General features: G+C 40.8%; 1 protein-coding gene across 3 annotated transcripts in view; it reads left to right on the top strand.

Annotated features, from left to right (window-relative positions):
- The window catches only part of KDM4C (lysine demethylase 4C), a 431,136-nt gene that overhangs the window by 284,754 nt on the left and 128,195 nt on the right, over window positions 1-18,187 (top strand). For all 3 annotated transcript variants that reach the window (XM_032803407.2, XM_032803405.2, XM_032803406.2), the window contains 2 exons: window positions 8,833-9,046; window positions 10,284-10,360. In XM_032803407.2, coding sequence (XP_032659298.1) covers window positions 8,833-9,046; window positions 10,284-10,360 — 291 coding nt within the window. The remainder of the gene's footprint in view (window positions 1-8,832; window positions 9,047-10,283; window positions 10,361-18,187) is intronic.

The raw sequence follows: 18,187 nt of genomic DNA, 5'->3' as shown, positions 1-18,187 counted from the left end.
TGTCAGGTATATTGAGCAGATGCTTATTCCTTCATGAGATTGTGCTTTTGTCTGTGGTCACTGAGTCCAGAACGAGGTAACTCCTCTTTGATCATTGTAGCTTTGACTGGTCAAATTCTTACTACATCTTTGTTTTTAACTATGGAAGAGGTCTTGCTCCTTTATCATAATATTTTGTCTTTTTTTCTCACTATCACAGGCTCTTTTGTCATCCTTCATTTGTATCCCCTATTTGGTAATCGGATATTTATACATCTGCTCTAAAGGAGTTCAGTAGGTGACTTTCCACGTTGTGGTGAAGTAGCTCTATAACTGGAGTAGTGATAGAAATGGATCTTCTCTTGCATCCATTTTTTTCTGCAAGTTCTTCACTATACATACTCCACATTTAAGATAATTCATTGGCTTCAGGGTATATGGGACTTAATGTCTCATGCTGGAAGTTGTACATTTTAGTTCTTGAATTGTAGTCCATGGTCAGTTATTACTACTCTCAGAATAACATGCCAAACAAACACAGATTTAATGTGCCTGATAACAGTTGCAGATGTAGTATCTTCCAGTGTGACTACTTCTAAGAAATTGGGTATAACCAGATGATCATGTCTTCCCAAGTTTAACACATCAATTCCAACTTTGTCCCATGGAATTGCAAGTGATTAATTTTGCTGGATTCTTTCTGCTGGGAATTTTTGCATTTCTGAAGTTGCACACTTGTCCCATCATTTCTTCAATGTCATTATTAACCTGTGCCCAGCATACAACTTCTCTAGCTCTTCTTTTGGATTTGGTCATTCCTAGGTACCCTTCATGTGTTCAATCCAATATTTTCCTTATCACTATTGAAACTATGATTTGTGTTCACATCAAGAGCATTCCTGCAGTCACTGAAAGCTGTTTTATAGTGGGACTAGGCAGGTGGGAAGTTTTGATTTTTTCCTCTTTTACTTATTGCTTGTATCATTGCTTGCAGCATTTCATCTTTAGCTGTTGCTGTCTCCAGTTCATCCCGTATGCCTGGAGATACAGCATGTGACACTTACCATGTTCACAGGTATGTTTACTGCTTGTTCCAGGTCATCAAGCTGTTTGTTGACACCTGAAGCATAAGTTCTTGATAGTGTGTCTGCCGTTACTAAATGGCATCCAGGTTGAAACTCCAGTGTCACCTCATACTTCTGTATTTTCGAAAGTAGTCACTATATCCAGGGTGATGCTTCTCCAAATCCCTTTTTGTATATTTCAGTCAGTGGTTTTGATCAGTTTATCCTTTGAAGTTACAACCGTAGAGAAAGTTGTGAAATCTTGTACATCCATACACCAGAACTAATGTCCTTTTTCAGATTATGCCTACATCTTCTCTGTGGCATATAAGAGTGGCAGCCAATCATAATCAGTTCCATGACACTGGTCTAGTACTGCTCCCAGCCCTCCTTTCAAAGTATGTGTGCAGAGCTTGATGTCCTTCAGTGAGTCAAAGAACTGCAGCACTGGAGGTTATGTCAGAACCTGCTTTAAATACTTGAATTCCCTTTTATGCTCTGGCATCCGTGCCTATTTGGTGACCTGGTGGAGCACAAGTCTTAGGTGAGTTGTGCAAGCTGTATAGTTAAATATGAACTTCCTGAAATAATTCAACATGCCTAGCAGTCTTTGAATTCCCTTTCTATCTTCAGGTCTCAGCATGTTCAGTATTGCCTGAACCTTTGATTCATTGGGCAAGATTCACTTCGAGGTCAGTCTCTTTCCCAACTATGTTGTATGTATTGTTTGTAAATGACATTTGGCCTTATTCAGTTTAACGTTATTAGCTCTCACAGTTTCCAGTACTCTCCTTGGTTATTCCTGATGGTCAGTGGAAGTGCTGCCCCAAATTATTAGTTAATCCACAAATACTTTCATTTATGCTACACCCTTTAGGATCTGGCTCATTGTATTGTGAAATATTTTTGGAGCTGAACATGTTCCGAAAGGCAGTCTAAAGAAGTAGCATCTGCCAAAATGGTCTGTTTGAAGTCAGATCTTGGAGCTCTCAGTGTCCCAGGGAATCTGCCAAAATCCAGCAATACATTTAATTTGTTGAAGAATTTGGTTCCTACCACCTAACAGCAGTTCACTTCTTGTGAGCAAGTGGAAGTGTTCTCTTTTTATGGTTTTGTTCAGCTCCTTATGGTCCATATACAGCCAGCGTCCCCTCTTTTTTTTTTTTTCTCTACAGTTACTAAGGAGTGAACCCAATCTGTCAGTTCTTTTATTCTCTGAAGGATACTATTTACTGTCATGTTTTGAAGCTCTTAAAGCTTGTAGAACTTTTCATGTAGTGTGTACCACAGGTTCTTCATCATCTATTAACTATATCTTGCATGTTACTGGAATTCACCCATTTCCTGTGAATACGTCTTTACATGATGCTATTAATACTTTCATATCTGAGTCTAGGTTGTTGTTCTGTCTCTCTATGTCCTACATCCTTTTATGAGACCAAGCATCTCACAGCCGTGTAGGTCCAAGACTGGTTGTTGGCCTCTGCCACAATCCCCTTTTTTTTATTGCGTTCGCCTTGTATTAAGTGTCAGCATGCACTCTCTCATCACTGAAATTGTTCCCCCATTATAGTCTTTCACAGACACTTTTTACTCCTCCACATTTGTATTCCTTCCATCTCTCTTTCAGTGTTTCTTATTACATTACTTGTGCCCCAGTGTCTACATTGTATGTCACATAAGTGCCATTTGTGCATGTCAAGAGGTAGCTCCTCCTCAAGTGCCCTCTTATAACAGACTGCAGCATGATAGGAATGTCTGCTTCAGTTTCCCCTGAGTCTCTGGGGACTCTGTGCCAAGCCAGGAACTCTGTGCCAAACTCTCTTGCCTCAGCTCTACCCCCCTCTTGAGGTTACTTTTTTTTTTTCGTCTCTAAAACATCCTACAAATAGTCTGCAACAGAAGTTCCAAAATGGAGTCTATCACTCAGTCATTAAAAACTCATTCCATCTTGTCCCTTGACACCCCACATACCATACAACGGAACCTTTTGTCACTCCTGGACTCTTTGTCAATCCTCTTCCATCCCTCATTGCCAGGACAGCCATCCTGGCCCTTCCAGCTGGAGTGCCACCTGCTTTTCCTAAGTGAGAATCCCCAAAGCCTCTCTCTGCTGGGAGATTATCCTCACCAGGGGAGCACCCCTAAATCCCCCTGGTTCATTTGCCATCTCACTCTTCCCCCTGGGTCCAGCTCTCTGGTGCAGAGACATCAGTGGGTCCAGTTCTCAATGTTGGAGACGTCTGCAGGTAACATCTGCCAATATTCTCTGGCCTTCAGCTTTCTCTGGTTCTTGGTTTCACCTCTCTGGCTTAGAGCCAGCAGGCACCTCCCTCTTTTGCTCCTCCTACCTTTAGCCCTCTCCAGGCCTCTGGCCCTGGCTCTGGGAGCTCAGCCAGAAAACCCCTCTTGCTGCTCTTCTTGCCTTCAGCCTTGCCCCCAAAAACATCATCTTCCTTTGGCAGCTCTCATTTCATCCAGATTTCCTCCTTCCAGGCAATCCTGACTCATCAGATGTGTCTCACTGTGTCGCTCTGGTCCTTTATAGCTCCCAGGAGCTGCTCCGCCCTCTTAGTTGGCCAAATGAGAGCATCTTTACTGGCTTAGGGGAGGTGGCTCGACTTCATTTACTGGAGCCGGCCACCCAGTGACAGTGCACATTTTAATTAAACAGTCTGTTGCATTTTCATATTCCTTCTTCTCTTTAAGAACAGCTCTTCCTCTTTGTTTGAAGAATCCATTTTTCACTTAATACATGAAACCTGCACTTTCTCCCCACTTTTTAGCGTAATGGTTGGGTTTATTACGGTTTCCACATATTTGCCCGAAGGCTGGCATTTAGACTCATAGACTCATAGGTCAGAAGGGACCAATATGATCATCTAGTCTGACATCCTGCACAAAGCAGGCCACAGAACCCTATCCATCCACTTCTATACAACCCTAACCTATGTCCGAGTTATTGAAGTCTTCAAATTTGGTTTGAAACCTCAAGCTGCAGAGATTCCCCGGCAAGCGACCCATGCCCACGCTGCAGAGAAGGCGAAAAGCCTCCAGGCCTCTCTAATCTGCCGGGAGGAAAATTCCTTCCAACCCCAAATATGGCGATCAGCTAAACCCTGAGCATGTGGGCAAGACTCACCAGCCAGCACTAAGGAGAACCTCTGCAGTAACTCAGATCCCATCCCATCCAACATCCCATCACAGACCATTGAGAGACTTTATCTGCTGTAACCAAGATCAATTGCCAAAATTAAACTATCCTATCATATCATCCATCCATAAACTTATCAAGCTTAGTCTTAAAGCCAGATATGTTTTTGCCCCCACACTCTCCTTGGAAGGCTGTTCCAGAAACTTCACTCCTCTAATGGTTAGAAACCTTCGTCTAATTCAAGTCTAAACTTCCAATGTCCAGTTTATACCATTTGTCCTGTGTCTACATTAGTACTAAGCTTAAATAATTCCTCTCCCTCCCCAATATTAATCCCCCTGATATATTTATATAGGAAAGAAGCATACCCCTCCGCAGCCTTCTTTGGCCAGGCTAAACAAGCCAAGCTCTTTGAGTCTCCTTTCATAAGGCAGGTTTTCCATTCCTTGGATCATCCTAGTAGCCGTTCTCTGAACCTGTTCAGTTTGAATTCATCCTTCTTATATGGAGACCAGAACTGCACACAGTATTCCAGGTGAGGTCTCACAGTGCCTTATATAATGGTATTAAACACTCCTTATCTTGCTGGAAATACCTCGCCTGATGCATCCTAAAACCGCATTTGCTTTTTTACGGCCATATCGCATTGGTGGCTATAGTCATCCTGCGATCAATCAATACCCAAGGTTTCTCCTCCTCTGTTGTTTCCAACTGATGTGTTCCCAATGTATATCTAAAGTTCTTATTATTAATCCCAAGTGCATGACCTTGCACTTTTTCACTATTAAATTTCATCCTATTACTATACTCCAGTTTACAAGTCATCCAGATCTTCTGTGTGGTATCCTCGTCCTTTCTGTGTTAGCAATACCCTCAGCTTGTGTCATCCGAAACTTTTATAGTCACATCCGCTCTTGTGCCAGGTCCAGTAATGAAAAGGTTAAACAAGATTGTCCCAAACTGTCCTTGAGGAACTCCACTAGTAACCTCCTTCCAGCCTTAGAAGTTTCAACCCTTCAGTACGATCCGTTGGAGTCTCCCCTTTAACCAGTTCCTTATCCACCTTACAATTTTCATATTCATCCCCATCTTTTCCAATTTAACTAACAATTCCCCATGTGGAACCGTGTCAAATGCCTTACTCTTGTTGATTTGCCACATCACTGACTTGTTTCCTGCTTTCCATTTTCCTGTCACTGGTCAGTTTAATTTCTGTGAACTTTCCCCTTGCTGGCTTAATTATAGTACTGAGTCATGTGCTCTGTGCCTTTCTCTAGGCTTTTTGTGTGTGTTTGTTCTGCTGCTTGGCATATACATATTGCCCTTTCTAGTGTCAGATCCATCTCCCTTAGTAACATTTAACAGATTTTTTTATTGTTACACCCCAGGACAATTTGGTCTTTAATGAGTCTTTTAATATTCCATACTCACAGGACTGACTTTTTAGTTTTAAGTCTGTGACAAACTCCTCTACTGTTTCCCCTCTATTTTGTGTTCTCATCCTAAATACATCTCTCTCAGAAGTAACATTTTTAGAGACACAATGATCTTCAAACAATTTAGTTATTTCTGAACATTTCCTCTTTCCCCACACCATCTGTATGGAATGCATTGTATACATCTAGGGCTCCTGTGCCTGGTACTGTTAATCCTTTCCTCATCCTCCAGTTTATTTGTCCCAGTGGCTTTCACATGCAGCTCAACTTGCTGCTTGAATGTTTTCCAGGCATATTCAGCATTTCCCCTGATTCTCAGTGCTGGTGTGGGGGAGTTATGTGCAGTTGCACAGACTATATAGCAGCCACCAGGTCTCATTGTGTTATTTTTTGCCTTCCACTCCTGGTACCATGACTTATCTCACTGCCAAGGGGACTGGTGTCACAATAAACCCTTTATTATGAACAGGAGTCTGAGTTAACAAACTTTCCATTAATCTGCAGCTGCAGCCCACAGCTTCTGTTTCTGCGGTGTGCAGGAAGTGCAGCCTCTCTACACTTCCTGGAGGACTTCTAGAATCTATGACTGGAAGGGACCTTGAGAGGTCGTTGAGTCCAGTCCCCTGCACTCATGGCAGGACCAAATACTGTCTGCAGCAATACTTACTCTACAGCACATCCTCCTGTCTATCACAGGCCTCTAACACCACCCAGCCACCTCCACACAGAGTGCACATTTGCTCTGTCACACCCAATGCTTGCAACTTGAGACAATATTAAAGCTCAATCTTGCCTATCAGAATATTTTACAAATAACATGCTTGGGATGGGACACACATAAGTGCAGTACGTCTCTTCATATTTAAGACAATAATTCATACATGGTTTTAGTCCTGGCTCGAAGATGACTGCTTTGGTACCCTTTCCAAATGAAGTGAAATTGTCTTTAAAGAATGAGGCATTGGGCAGATGCAAAGGATTTTATTACTCCTGTGTTTGTTTTAACTACTGGGGCTTTGCATTTTCATAAATGAATGGATCCAATGTAAAAATAAGACATACAGTACCAAGTACAAATCATGCTCATCTGAGCACAATAAAAAGAAAACCAGTGTTTGCTATCATCTTAGCCATTCCCACTTCTAGCAGAGCTGCCAGCAAAAAATGATGTTTACAGCTGTGTATCATAGCAAATATAAAAACTTTCATGAGTCAGACCATTCTTAGCATTTTTGTGAATTAATTTCATTTTGACAGATGTAAGCACAGTAAAAAATAGCAGTCGGTTTACTGGTTTGACAAGCTCTAGAAAGCTGCAGATTTTGGCTAAACCAGGCTGCCCAGAGGATTCAGGGGGTCTGAGGTCTTTGGCAGCGGGGTGCCCCCGCTTCAGCGGTAATTCGGTGGCGGGGGTGGGGTTCTTCAGCAGCGGGTCCCGGAGTGGAAGTGCCTCGAAGACCCACGGCGGGAGCCTCCCGTCACCGCCGAATTACTGCTGAAGACCGGCACTTCGGCAGTGGGTCCTGCTTCGACGGTAATTCGGTGGCAGGGGGTCCTTCCGCCCCGGGGCGGAAGGACCCCCCCGCCGCCAAACACCAAGAGCGGAAGAAGCTCCGGGGGCCTGGGCCCTGTGAGAGTTTTCCGGGGCTCCTGGAGCGAGTGAAGGACCCCGCTCCAGGGGCCCCTAAAAACTCTCATGAGAGCCCCTGCGGGGCCCTGGGCAAATTGCCCCATTTCCCCCCCACCCCGGGTGACCCTAGGCTGAACAGCAGACTGGCCTATAGTATAGAGAGCAGTGGTGCTCAAACCTTTTAGTCACGCCCACCCCTTACCAGTAACAGAGGCTGTCCGTGCCTCCCATTACTGTATAGCCAAGGCATTCTGAGCAGTGGAGCTTGGGCTGAAGGCAGAGCTGGGGACGGAACTGGGGATGGGACAGGAGCTGGAGCTAGAAGCAGAGTTGGTCTGAGAGTAGAGAGGAGGTAAGGGCAGAGCCAAGCTAGGGATGGAGCAGGGGTTAGAGTGAAGCTGTGGCTGGGGGCAGTGTTGGTCTGAGGGTACACATGGAGTGAAGGCGGAACCGGGCTGCGGGTGGAGGAGGATTGGGAGCTGAATAGGGTTGAGGGAGGAGCAAGGCAGGGGGCTGAGCTGGTCTGGGGGAAGAGCAGGACTGGGAAAGTGTGGCACTCCCTCCCTGCTGCTCATGAGGCTGGCCCCAGTGCATGCCTCAGTGCATCCTCCCCCCAGTCCCCAATGTTCCTCTGTGCCACCTCTAAGGCAGTACACTTTACAGTTTGGGGACCACTGGTGCAGAGGGGAAAGGTCTGTTGACTTAGGTGTGGCAAGCCTTTCCTAACCCAGGAACTCTACAATTCAGTATCTGGGAACTGTAGAGCTTCTCATGAGAAGAGAACTCAGCACCTCAGATGCTCCCCAGAACGATATATATTAGACCTGAGCCATCACTCCGACACTGCACAGACTATAGAATTTCTGGAAGTCCTTGAACTGGAGTAATTCCTTTGTGGGAGCACTGGTCAAAAGAGGGGTAAAATAGTCCCTGTACCACATGGGAGTCAGGAAGTAGCTGAAGCAGTGAGGTGGTAATTTTGGTTTCCCCATGCTGCTGGCCAGGTGACTCCCCACTGTATCTTCAGGCTGCCAGTGAGGGAGCTCCTGCCTGGGGACAGTTAGTGGTAGGACTCCCTTCTTTCCCAAGTCTGGACTGTATGTGGCAAAGGAAGGAATACTCAGACATACATTGCTACTTTATATCTGTGCAGAAAGAGGCTGCTTTGTTGAATTGTCCTACTTTGGCTTACAAGAAAAGAGCCCACTACAGTCATATTAACAGGGCACTGTTAATTAACCTACAGCAGCAGCTTCATAGTTGAATATGAGCTAGATCGGGCCCAGGGGGCTCAAAATTGTAGTCATAGTGATGGTACAATAAAGTGAGCATAGTTGCAGCAGCACTAACTTTCAGACTGCCGGAGTGCTATTTTTAATCTAAGACCTACCAAAATAATAAAGGATCTAAAGAAAATGGTGGTGATGGATGCTTTGGAAGCAGCTAATTTTCTTTTGAAACTATTAAACAACTAGTGAAGGGGAAAAGTATGTACACCCAAGTCAAAATAACAAATAAGTAAGCCTTTTGTGTCTTTTTTAGTTAAATATAAATATTGTGTATTTCCAGCCAGACAACCATAATGAAGAAAATTATACTTGCTGGGAAACAAAATCAGATGAAACATTTACGGCTGGTGAAAAGACTAAACCACTTATTCCAGAGATGTGTTTTATTTATAGCGAAGAAAACACTGAAAACTATCCATCAAATGCCTTTATTGAAGAGGATGGAACAAGTCTTCTAATATCCTGTGCAAAGTGTTGTGTACAGGTTCATGCAAGTAAATAAACTAATCACTCAATTTAAAGAAGTTGTGATTTACAATTTTGCCTTATTTGCTTTAGTAAGCAACATATACTGAGTCTATTCAGAACAGTTTTATATGTAATCTTCAGAACTGTTAGGGTAAAACTTTATATCAGAACATCAAATATTCCGGGAATTGTTAACTTCATCTGTGAAAACAGCAAATAATTGGAACCCTGTAAATATTCATTAACATCATTATGGAACAGACCAAAGCTTTATATCTACAATTTTCAGTCTCATCTGCTGTAATCAGTCAAACTTAGCATAATAAAATACCTGTGCAACCATATCACCTTCTGCTATGATCCCACTAGATTTCAGAAGTCAGGGCCAGGTCAGTACTTATTAAATAGATGGTGCCCTCCTTCTAAGTCAGTATTGAACCGATGGCCTAGCATAAAAATAGGGGAAACTGTTATACTAGAAGTGCCATCTTTCAGTTGAGAAGTAAAACCAAGGTCCTTGACCACTTGTGATCAGTAATTGTTCCATAGCACTTTAATTAACTATATGAGCATTAGCCCCAGTGTCCTGGTCAGGGGGTATCAGCCCCAGTGCCCGGTCTTTCTCCAATTACTAATTCCTGCAATTCCTGTATCTGTTCCTTTCTGTAAAATTCACCCTGAACTTTTGTTAGAATAACATGTTCTCTCCCTATTCTAAACTGTTGTGTAGTGTTGTGTTGCCCTGTTAAATAACTAAGGTGAAGCCCTGACCCCACTGAAGTCAATGAAAGTTTTGCTATTAACTTCAGTGGGGCCATAATTTCACCCTTAATATATTCTTTCCCTTTTCAGAAGTGTCAGGTGGAGTTATTTCCTACAGTACCTCAGAGAGGTGCTGGGACTTAATTAGTTAACGTTCGTATAGCACACTATGATCCTCATATGTAAGTACCATATAGTTGGAAAGATTTAGTGTTACTTCATTTATCTGATTCTTAATTTTTATTAAATATCATATGGACTAGAAAAAACTAATAAAATGGAAGGTTCTTAGAGTTGAGAACTAGATGAATTGCTACCTGTGTCCCCTATAAGTTGATTATGCAGTAACGTTAGACTTAACCTGGGAAGGGGCTTATTATTTAGTCATTTTGGTCACAAGGCATGTGTTACTTTTTAGTGTTTGTATACAACTGATTTGTGTGGAGCTATAGACACCCAGAAGGCCAGAATATATTAATCAATCCAACTCTTTTATTATAGGTTGTTATGGAGTTCCTTCTCATGAAATCCATGATGGATGGCTGTGTTCTCGATGCAGAAAAGGAGCCTGGACAGCTGTAAGTTGCATAGTTTATTTAGTTATCCTATTCCCTGCAGACCATCCAAAAAAAGCACACGAGGTATTGTATCTGGAATGCAGTATATAGGCCTGGGTTCTTCTAAATATACCACTTATTGCCGGTGAAGTGGTTTTTTGTCTCTTAACAATATTATTAGATTTAAATATAAAATTTCACTGTTTTGAGAGAGCGAGCAACCCTTGAAAGAATTTTATATTGTCCAGAAAATTGCTAGCAAGTAGATTATATTGTTTGTAGAATATTGTCTAAGAAAGCAACCCAAACTTTGACTATACATCAGAAGGAAAAGAAGAAATGAAATTTACTCTAATTATTTTAGTCCTTGAGAATGTATGCATGGGAATCTGGGGAGAGCAGAGGAAGGAAAAGCTGAAAAATAAATTATCAGCATGTATGAAATTGTTCTTTTAGAGCATTTATGGATTTACACCAGCAGACAGTCATAAAATGTTTCACATCATAATCCATATATGTATATTGTATGATCAAAAAAGAAAATAACACAAGGATGAAATGTTGTTGGAAATAGATGGATCCTGTCCTTTCAGGAAAATTGCATGTTTTCATAACTTTTTTTTCAGTAATACTATTTGATAAAGTATAAACAATAATAAATGTGGTTAAGAAGATAGGTTATTTAAAATAATTCAACTTGTACAGAATGTTAACATTTTTCCCCGTGGATCAAGCAGATCTCTGACCTGAATAATTTGCATTAACTTAAACAATGGGATTCAAAAGGAGGTTTTATAACCCATATCTCCTGTCTAGGCTTATAAGATATTTTTCTATCGCCTGTATAGGCTCATAGGATATTTTTCAATAGTGTTCACTGTTAAAAAGTTAGCAATTACTATGTCATGCTATCTAAAACTCTGCACTCAGAATATGCTATAGTGGCAGGATTTCTGAAGCCCTTAATGGCAACTTTGGGTAAATGCTGACTTTTTAGTAACGAACCACTCTACTACTAGGGAATGGCCATTTACTTTTTCATTTAGCCATCACATGTCTAGAATTTAGCAAATCTGCCTTTCCCCAACAAACTTCTGTTACATTTGATGGCAGTTGTGTTCTCTGGGAAAGCATTTAGTTTCATCATCCATTTTAAGAAATGCAAAGCTATAGGTGACAAAATTGATTAATGAACACCAGCCTCCTGATTTAATGTGATATAATCATTTCATCATTACTTACTAAGTGTGATTTATATGAATCTAATGGATGGGATAACTGAGTTGTAAAGCTATCTACTAAGCACGAACTATACTTGATAAAGAAATATTGGCCACTTTAGGCATTAGAAAATTAAAGGCCAAACTTTGCAAATTGGCTTTCTACACTGAGCCCGGGAAATCTGCACGTGTACCTATTGCACAAAGAAACAAACATTCCACGTAGGTTGCTACATACACACAATAAGCACTAATGCAGATTTTATTTTTGCATATTCAGTGAGTGTCCTTAGTGTAGATGTTACCAACTGACCATGAATTCCCCAGGTTTAAATAGGGATCCATCTAACAAAGGGGCATTAAGAGCTTGCCTGAGGCATGGAGGCAGTGTGGTTTGGAAGAGGGAGCACTGGACTGGGACTCAGAATACTAGGGTTCTATTCCCAGCTCTAGCCTGCTGGGTAACCTTGGACAAGTCAGTGCCCTTCTCTGTGCCTCAGTTTTTCTATTTGTAAAGTGCTCTGAGATCTACTGGTGAAGAGCAAGGTGGTATTATTATTATTATGGCGATGCCTCAGCAAGAAATACACTACTATGTCGTTGTTCAAATAACTCCTTCTCTTGACACCTGGTGAGAGATGATATCCCTGGACCATTTCTCTTAGAGACTCTCTTCCCCCAGTACATCCTGCCATGGTGGTTGAGGTTGGTTGGGACACTGCAGTTGTATGTGCCTGTGTATTAACTCAGTGTTTGGCTAGAGTTAAGGCATTTTCAGCAGCAAGCCCTACACTCTGAAATTTAACTCCTGGTGCAATTCTGTCAGAGCAGAAATCCTATTTTAGGGTGTGATGCGAGATACGTCTCTAAGTTCAGGTTTTCTCCCAGTAATATATATTGGATTCCCTATGGCAGCTAGTCATCTCTCATCTGATTTCCATTAAGAAAACTCAGTTATGTGCCTTAGAAACGTGAGTAATAAGAATCAGGGGATGACATTTTCAATACTTTGAAGAAGACACAAGTGTCCACTGTACTGAAAAATGTGACATTGCTCACTGTGGTGAGTCAGCTCCCTGCCCCAGTCAAGAAGGAGTTAAAGAGTTCCTCGCAACTAAGTCAGCTCCAGTCCCCTACTCTCATAAGGCCTGTCAGTCCTGGAGGTCCACAAAAGGGAGGATCCTGGCTCAAGTGGGGGTGGCATTGAGGCAGTGCACAGAGCTCCCTGGTCCCATGGAGTTGTCTACTGGCGAATCTATTTGAGAGCATCACCGCCTGAACCCTTGAGTAGTAGGTATGGTATATGTATTGACTAAGCTGAGTGGAACAAGAAAGGAAAGAATGTTTTAAAACTGTCAGAAATACTTTCTGATTTTTAAGGATGTAGTCCAGTGTTTGCTCATGCATAGTTATTAAAATGTGCACTGAATCCATTTCTATTTCTGTAAAATGTTTTCATGTTTCTCTTTTGCTGGTCAGTGGAAAAAGCTTGTTAAATGCTCTTTATCAAACAATCAGGAATTTCAGGACTTTGGAAACTGCTTTTGTAATGGTTTTTCCAGAGTTGTGAGTGGGTGGGGGGAAAGGCAAAAGTCAATGCTAGCAAGTGACAGGGTGCCTTTAACTGAGACTCTAATTATCGGTTAAGTGAACAGGGTTAGACAGCGCTGCTGCTCTAACGAAAAGTTTGTCAATTTCCTTTCAGGAAAGGGACAGCTATGGCATTTCTAAGGGTTGGGGTTGTAAGGCGAACATTGATGAAAATTCCCTGGGTGACTGCAATAGGAATGGAAAGCCACATTGTTGTATTCAAAATACTGAGAAACTTCAGAACATTTGCTTGAAGTCTGGTATTAAAGACGACCTATACCTCTCACTACTATATACAGCAGCGTGTCTTAAGGGAAAAAGCATAGTCTACATATTTTGTATGTAATAAGCATGTTTAATTATCAAAACACAGGAGGAAAAAGTATAAAAGAATATGAAATCCCATATTTTGTTAGTTTCATGTTGAAGGAAGGTAAGAAGTGAAGATCCTGAAATAGCACCAAAGTTGGAGATCATTTAAGAAATGCTCCTATTTAAAAGCACCGGAGTGTGTCATAACAGGGTGATAAGTGCAATATAAGAACATAAATAGTTAGATAATATATGGTATTGTCACTTATTTCATATGAACAGCAGGTTAAGGAGGAATCTTAGAGCTTAGTAGGAAGTTGAGGAGGTGGAGAAGAGGGATAGGGTTGGGGTGATGTCTGGAGGCTGAGGAAAAGAGGGTATTGGAACTGGAGACAAGGAGGCACAAAGGACTTTAGGATTTCTGTTTCTTTGTTTTCAGGAGTACATGAGAATAGTGATGTTTCTAGGAGATTGGAAAGGACTAGGTGGTAAACCAGGGTCCATCTAGTTCACCAGTCTTTTATTTTTCATTTGAAGCCCTGTGTATAAAATATTTAAGTGAACTTTTGTAGTTTTAGGTGTGTATCAATAAAAATGTTGCAAGATTATTCGTGGTGACAACTTCATATTCATCTAAATACAGTTTGGTGACCTGTGTGAAATGAGGAGTTGGCCTCAGTGCAGTTCTTCTTCCGGATTTTTCTACATAACAGAAATTGCTGTCTTAGTGGCACAAGTTGATGTTTTGGTTGGGAGCATCACTGGGGATATCAAAGATTGAATGGACATATTAATTGCCTTCTTATTTTTAGAAGTGGTCCCTTGGTGCTCTAGAAGCACATTGGTAGGATAACTTTTGGAAATATATATTAGTGCTTCCTATTTATTTTAGCTGTTCTGTGTTTACCTGGAAAATTTTCAGGGCTATAATTTTCTGGCATCTTTTATTAGTGCTAAATTTACTTTAAGCATTTCCTCTTTAATCTAGCATTCAGTATTCTTTATTACCACATTTAGCTTAGTTATGCCAACACAAACAAATTTCTTATTAATGTGAGCGATGGAACTTGAGAGAGGATAGATATTGAGGTGAAATCTTGACCCGCTGAACTCAGTGGCAAATAGAATTGTCAATTTTGGTTGGAGGTATTTCTGGAAGTTACATCATATGGCGTAATCTTCAATTAAAGATTAATATTTCATTCCTCGGGACTCCAGGACAGTCCTGGAGGGTTGGCAAACCTAAATGGCAAAATTCCCATTGACTTGGTTGCGTGATTGAATGGCATTCTTAGTTCAGTAAGAGGAAACGTCTGTCATTTTACTTGGAGGAAAAAAAATACTTATCAATGTCAAACACAACTTTAATAAATTACCATATTGAAATTTTATTAACATGGAACCACATTGCAACCATCTACATGGTTCAAAGTTTTAACATTATTTTTGAATCCTATTTGTCATTTTAGGGTCATGTTTACAAAACTGTCTTTTTAATGTCTCTGAAATGATGCTAGATTATGCTGTTGGCTTTCTCCTCTAGAGACTGACACACAAAATCTCATAGTTTGCTAGTTACATTTACTATGGTTCCCTTTTAATTGACGCACCTTTTAAAAGACTGCAGTTAATTAAAATGCTAGTGCCAGGGTTATTGCTTTTACCTTTTAAAAATGTGCAACTCCCATTATTCCCCACAACCTCTTCCTGAAAGCTTTGTTCTGTCTTTGGGTTCCACATTTATATTGCTTTTGTGAACCTGCTTTTGATTTTTATCTGCTTTTTAAAATATATATGTTTGTGTGTGTGTGTATTTGTATATGTATATTTAGTGCTTCAGGAGATGGCGGCATTAATGAAGGAATGTATCATTTGCTTGACGTTTTAGGGTCTTGGTACTATAACATGTCTGTCATGTTTTACTTTCCAGTTTATGCTATTCTGGATCCAGTTTTCTATAATAAACCATGAATATAGGTTATTCATGTAAATACACAGTTCTTCATTAGGCTAAGCATCGATTAGGTGCTTCAACTGTGGCATATGGGGGCCTTTAAAGATCCTATAGCATTCCTATCATTTCTAAGTCACCAACATTGTACTAAGCAGTGCATAAAATATGGTCTGCACCTCAGTGAACGGACTGTCTAAACAGTGCATTCAGTACAATCTGAACATAAATTAAAATACATAGAATACAGGTAAAATTTTCATGCAGTCTGAATTGTTTTCTTCCCTTTTCCCCCATTATCTGAGTGGAGTTAGCACTGAAAGCCTGATGGAAGAATTATATTGTGAGAAGAGATATGAATGCAGAGGGGAGACTACATGATAAACAACAAGACAACAGGGTCTTCCATCCATAAGGGGACAGCATGGGAGGATACAAAAAGGGTGGTCAGGTGGGATGGTTGGAAAGAGTGGAAGCAATGGTAGGGATGTTAACCCCAGTGTCCTGGCCAAGTTCCAACTTGGTGACTGTTAGCTTAGAGTGGAAAAGGCATTTTTCACTTTCTTTGCGAAGCTATTGTGTACTGGTGTTGTCCTGTTAAATAGTTGCTGTTTTCTCTCCAACATTTTATATTCAATTAACAGGAGAATTGGTCTCTGTGTATAATTTATTTTTGTCTATCTAAGTTTGTAAAACACTTTGGGATGAAAGGCCCTATAGAAATGAAAGTCCAGAAAGCTGTTTTTCATTTGAGTCCCAACTAGGACTATGACAGACATTTGAAAGTATGACAGATTCTGCGTATACTAAAAGTTAGAGAGTCTAGGCTGTTTCCTTTGGTTGGAAATTCCTTCCTGTATTAGCTTGGCGAACTGTGTCCTCTGAAATATTCAGATGCATGTTATTTTCTTTGGTTCGCAGCTTTTCCTTCTGTAGTAGTGTAGGATAGGTTATGCTATTTGTATACTTCATGGTACTGTTCTTGGGTAGCTCCAAAGATGAATTCTGCCTTTGATCTAGGTAATTGAAGCTGAAGCAGTCTTACAGAGATTGTCTTACTGGAACACTGAAATAAGCCAAATACACCTAATGATTCTAGTACTTACTAAGAAATTTTACAGATGAGAGCTCCCTACATAGGCGATCAAGAACACAAAGAAATGTCTGAATTAGCGCTGACATCTTAGAGATTTAAATTGTACATCTCCTACAGCAGTGGTCCCCAACCTTTCTGTGGCCAGTAACACATTCATGTTTTCAGAAGAGTGTGGCAGGCACCAACAATTTTTCAAGGCTTATTTTGTATTTGTACGTTAAATAATACAAAAAACATCATATTTAATATTACATAATACATGAATCCAGAGAGAAGAGAAGCCGTGAGGACAGAGAACACTGGCGCCCGCAGCCCCGGAGTTTTCTGTCCCAGACAGGCACGGGGCCACAGCTTCTCTCCCCAGCTGGGCAGTAGGTGGGCACACACAAATGCCCCGGCGGGTGCCATGGTGCCCGCGGGCACTGTGTTGGGGACCACTGTCCTGCAGGGTGAATGCCGTTGCTCATACTGAGTGCCTATAAACAAAGCGTTCCTGTCCTGTCGGTCAGGTGGAATGTTACTGTTTTTAGGAGTTTACAGGAACACACCGTATTTAGCTGTTTCATTATGTGTCTGTAGAACCCAACATTTTTAAGAAGTGACTAGTGATTTAGAATGCCTCTGTTTTTTGGACCCCATTTTGAAACACTTTAAAAGCACCATTTTAAAGCTCAACCCTTTCTGAAAATCAGCCCTTTAAAGTACTTTAAGTTGAGTACTGAAAATCACTAGTGACTTATGAAAATTTATGCTCCTATATTTATATAGGTTTACATAACTTTTAGTTTATGGAGCAGATCCTCAGCTGGGTTGATTGTCACAGCTCCATGGAGGGTAATTTACACTAGCAGAAGACCTGCTCCTATATGCTTATGATAATAGACTTCTGACTATTGTGCTCATCTAATTAGCCAGTTTGCTAAAACTTTTAAATAATATGAAAATATATTTTTACTTATTGAAATGTATATATTGCAATTTAAATATGCATTAAATATTGAAGTATATTAATTGTATAGTATTGGCCCCAAGCCTGCTGCTCCTGAAAACAGTGGAACTTTGGTCACTGGATTGGGCCCCATGTGTTCTCTGCAAGAGTCATGCAACAGAGATATTCTTGTATATAAACAAAGTAGTAACCATAGTGCAAAATAGTAAATTGTATCATGAAAAATATAATGTGATATAAATTAGTATCCTTCTTCTTTATAATAAAATGCATAAATCAGAAAATTGCAAATATTTATTACTCTGCTGCATAATAAGGAAGGTTTTGTATAATATGGTGGAACTCCTACATTGCAGCAGCAGCCATATTTTGAATGAATAATACATAATTGTGGAATGATTGCCACCCTACTCCCGTACCTTTCTGCTCCTCTTCAGGTCCATTGACGAGCAGCATGCCGATATGCAGACTCATTATGGTACACATTAGTACTTTGAGTTCTACTGCTTTATGTTTAACTTTTCTCTCCAGAAAATTCTAATTTAAATGAAATGATGAAAATATTATATGCAAAAACACTTTGTAAGTTTCCATGTAGTAAATTACAGGATGGCTATTTAGTTTTATTACCAGTAACTATCACCCAGGGAACCCCCTCTAGCACAGCTCACAACACGTCAATTCTGTCCCTGCCCGCAGGTATATGGGATCTTGGGGAGCAATTACCACA

This window comes from Chelonoidis abingdonii, chromosome 6 (assembly GCF_003597395.2).
Source record: "Chelonoidis abingdonii isolate Lonesome George chromosome 6, CheloAbing_2.0, whole genome shotgun sequence".
NCBI classification, from domain to species: Eukaryota; Metazoa; Chordata; order Testudines; family Testudinidae; genus Chelonoidis; species Chelonoidis abingdonii.
The sequence above is the reverse complement of the archived record's forward strand: the minus strand, read 5'-3'. Positions and strand labels throughout refer to the sequence as shown.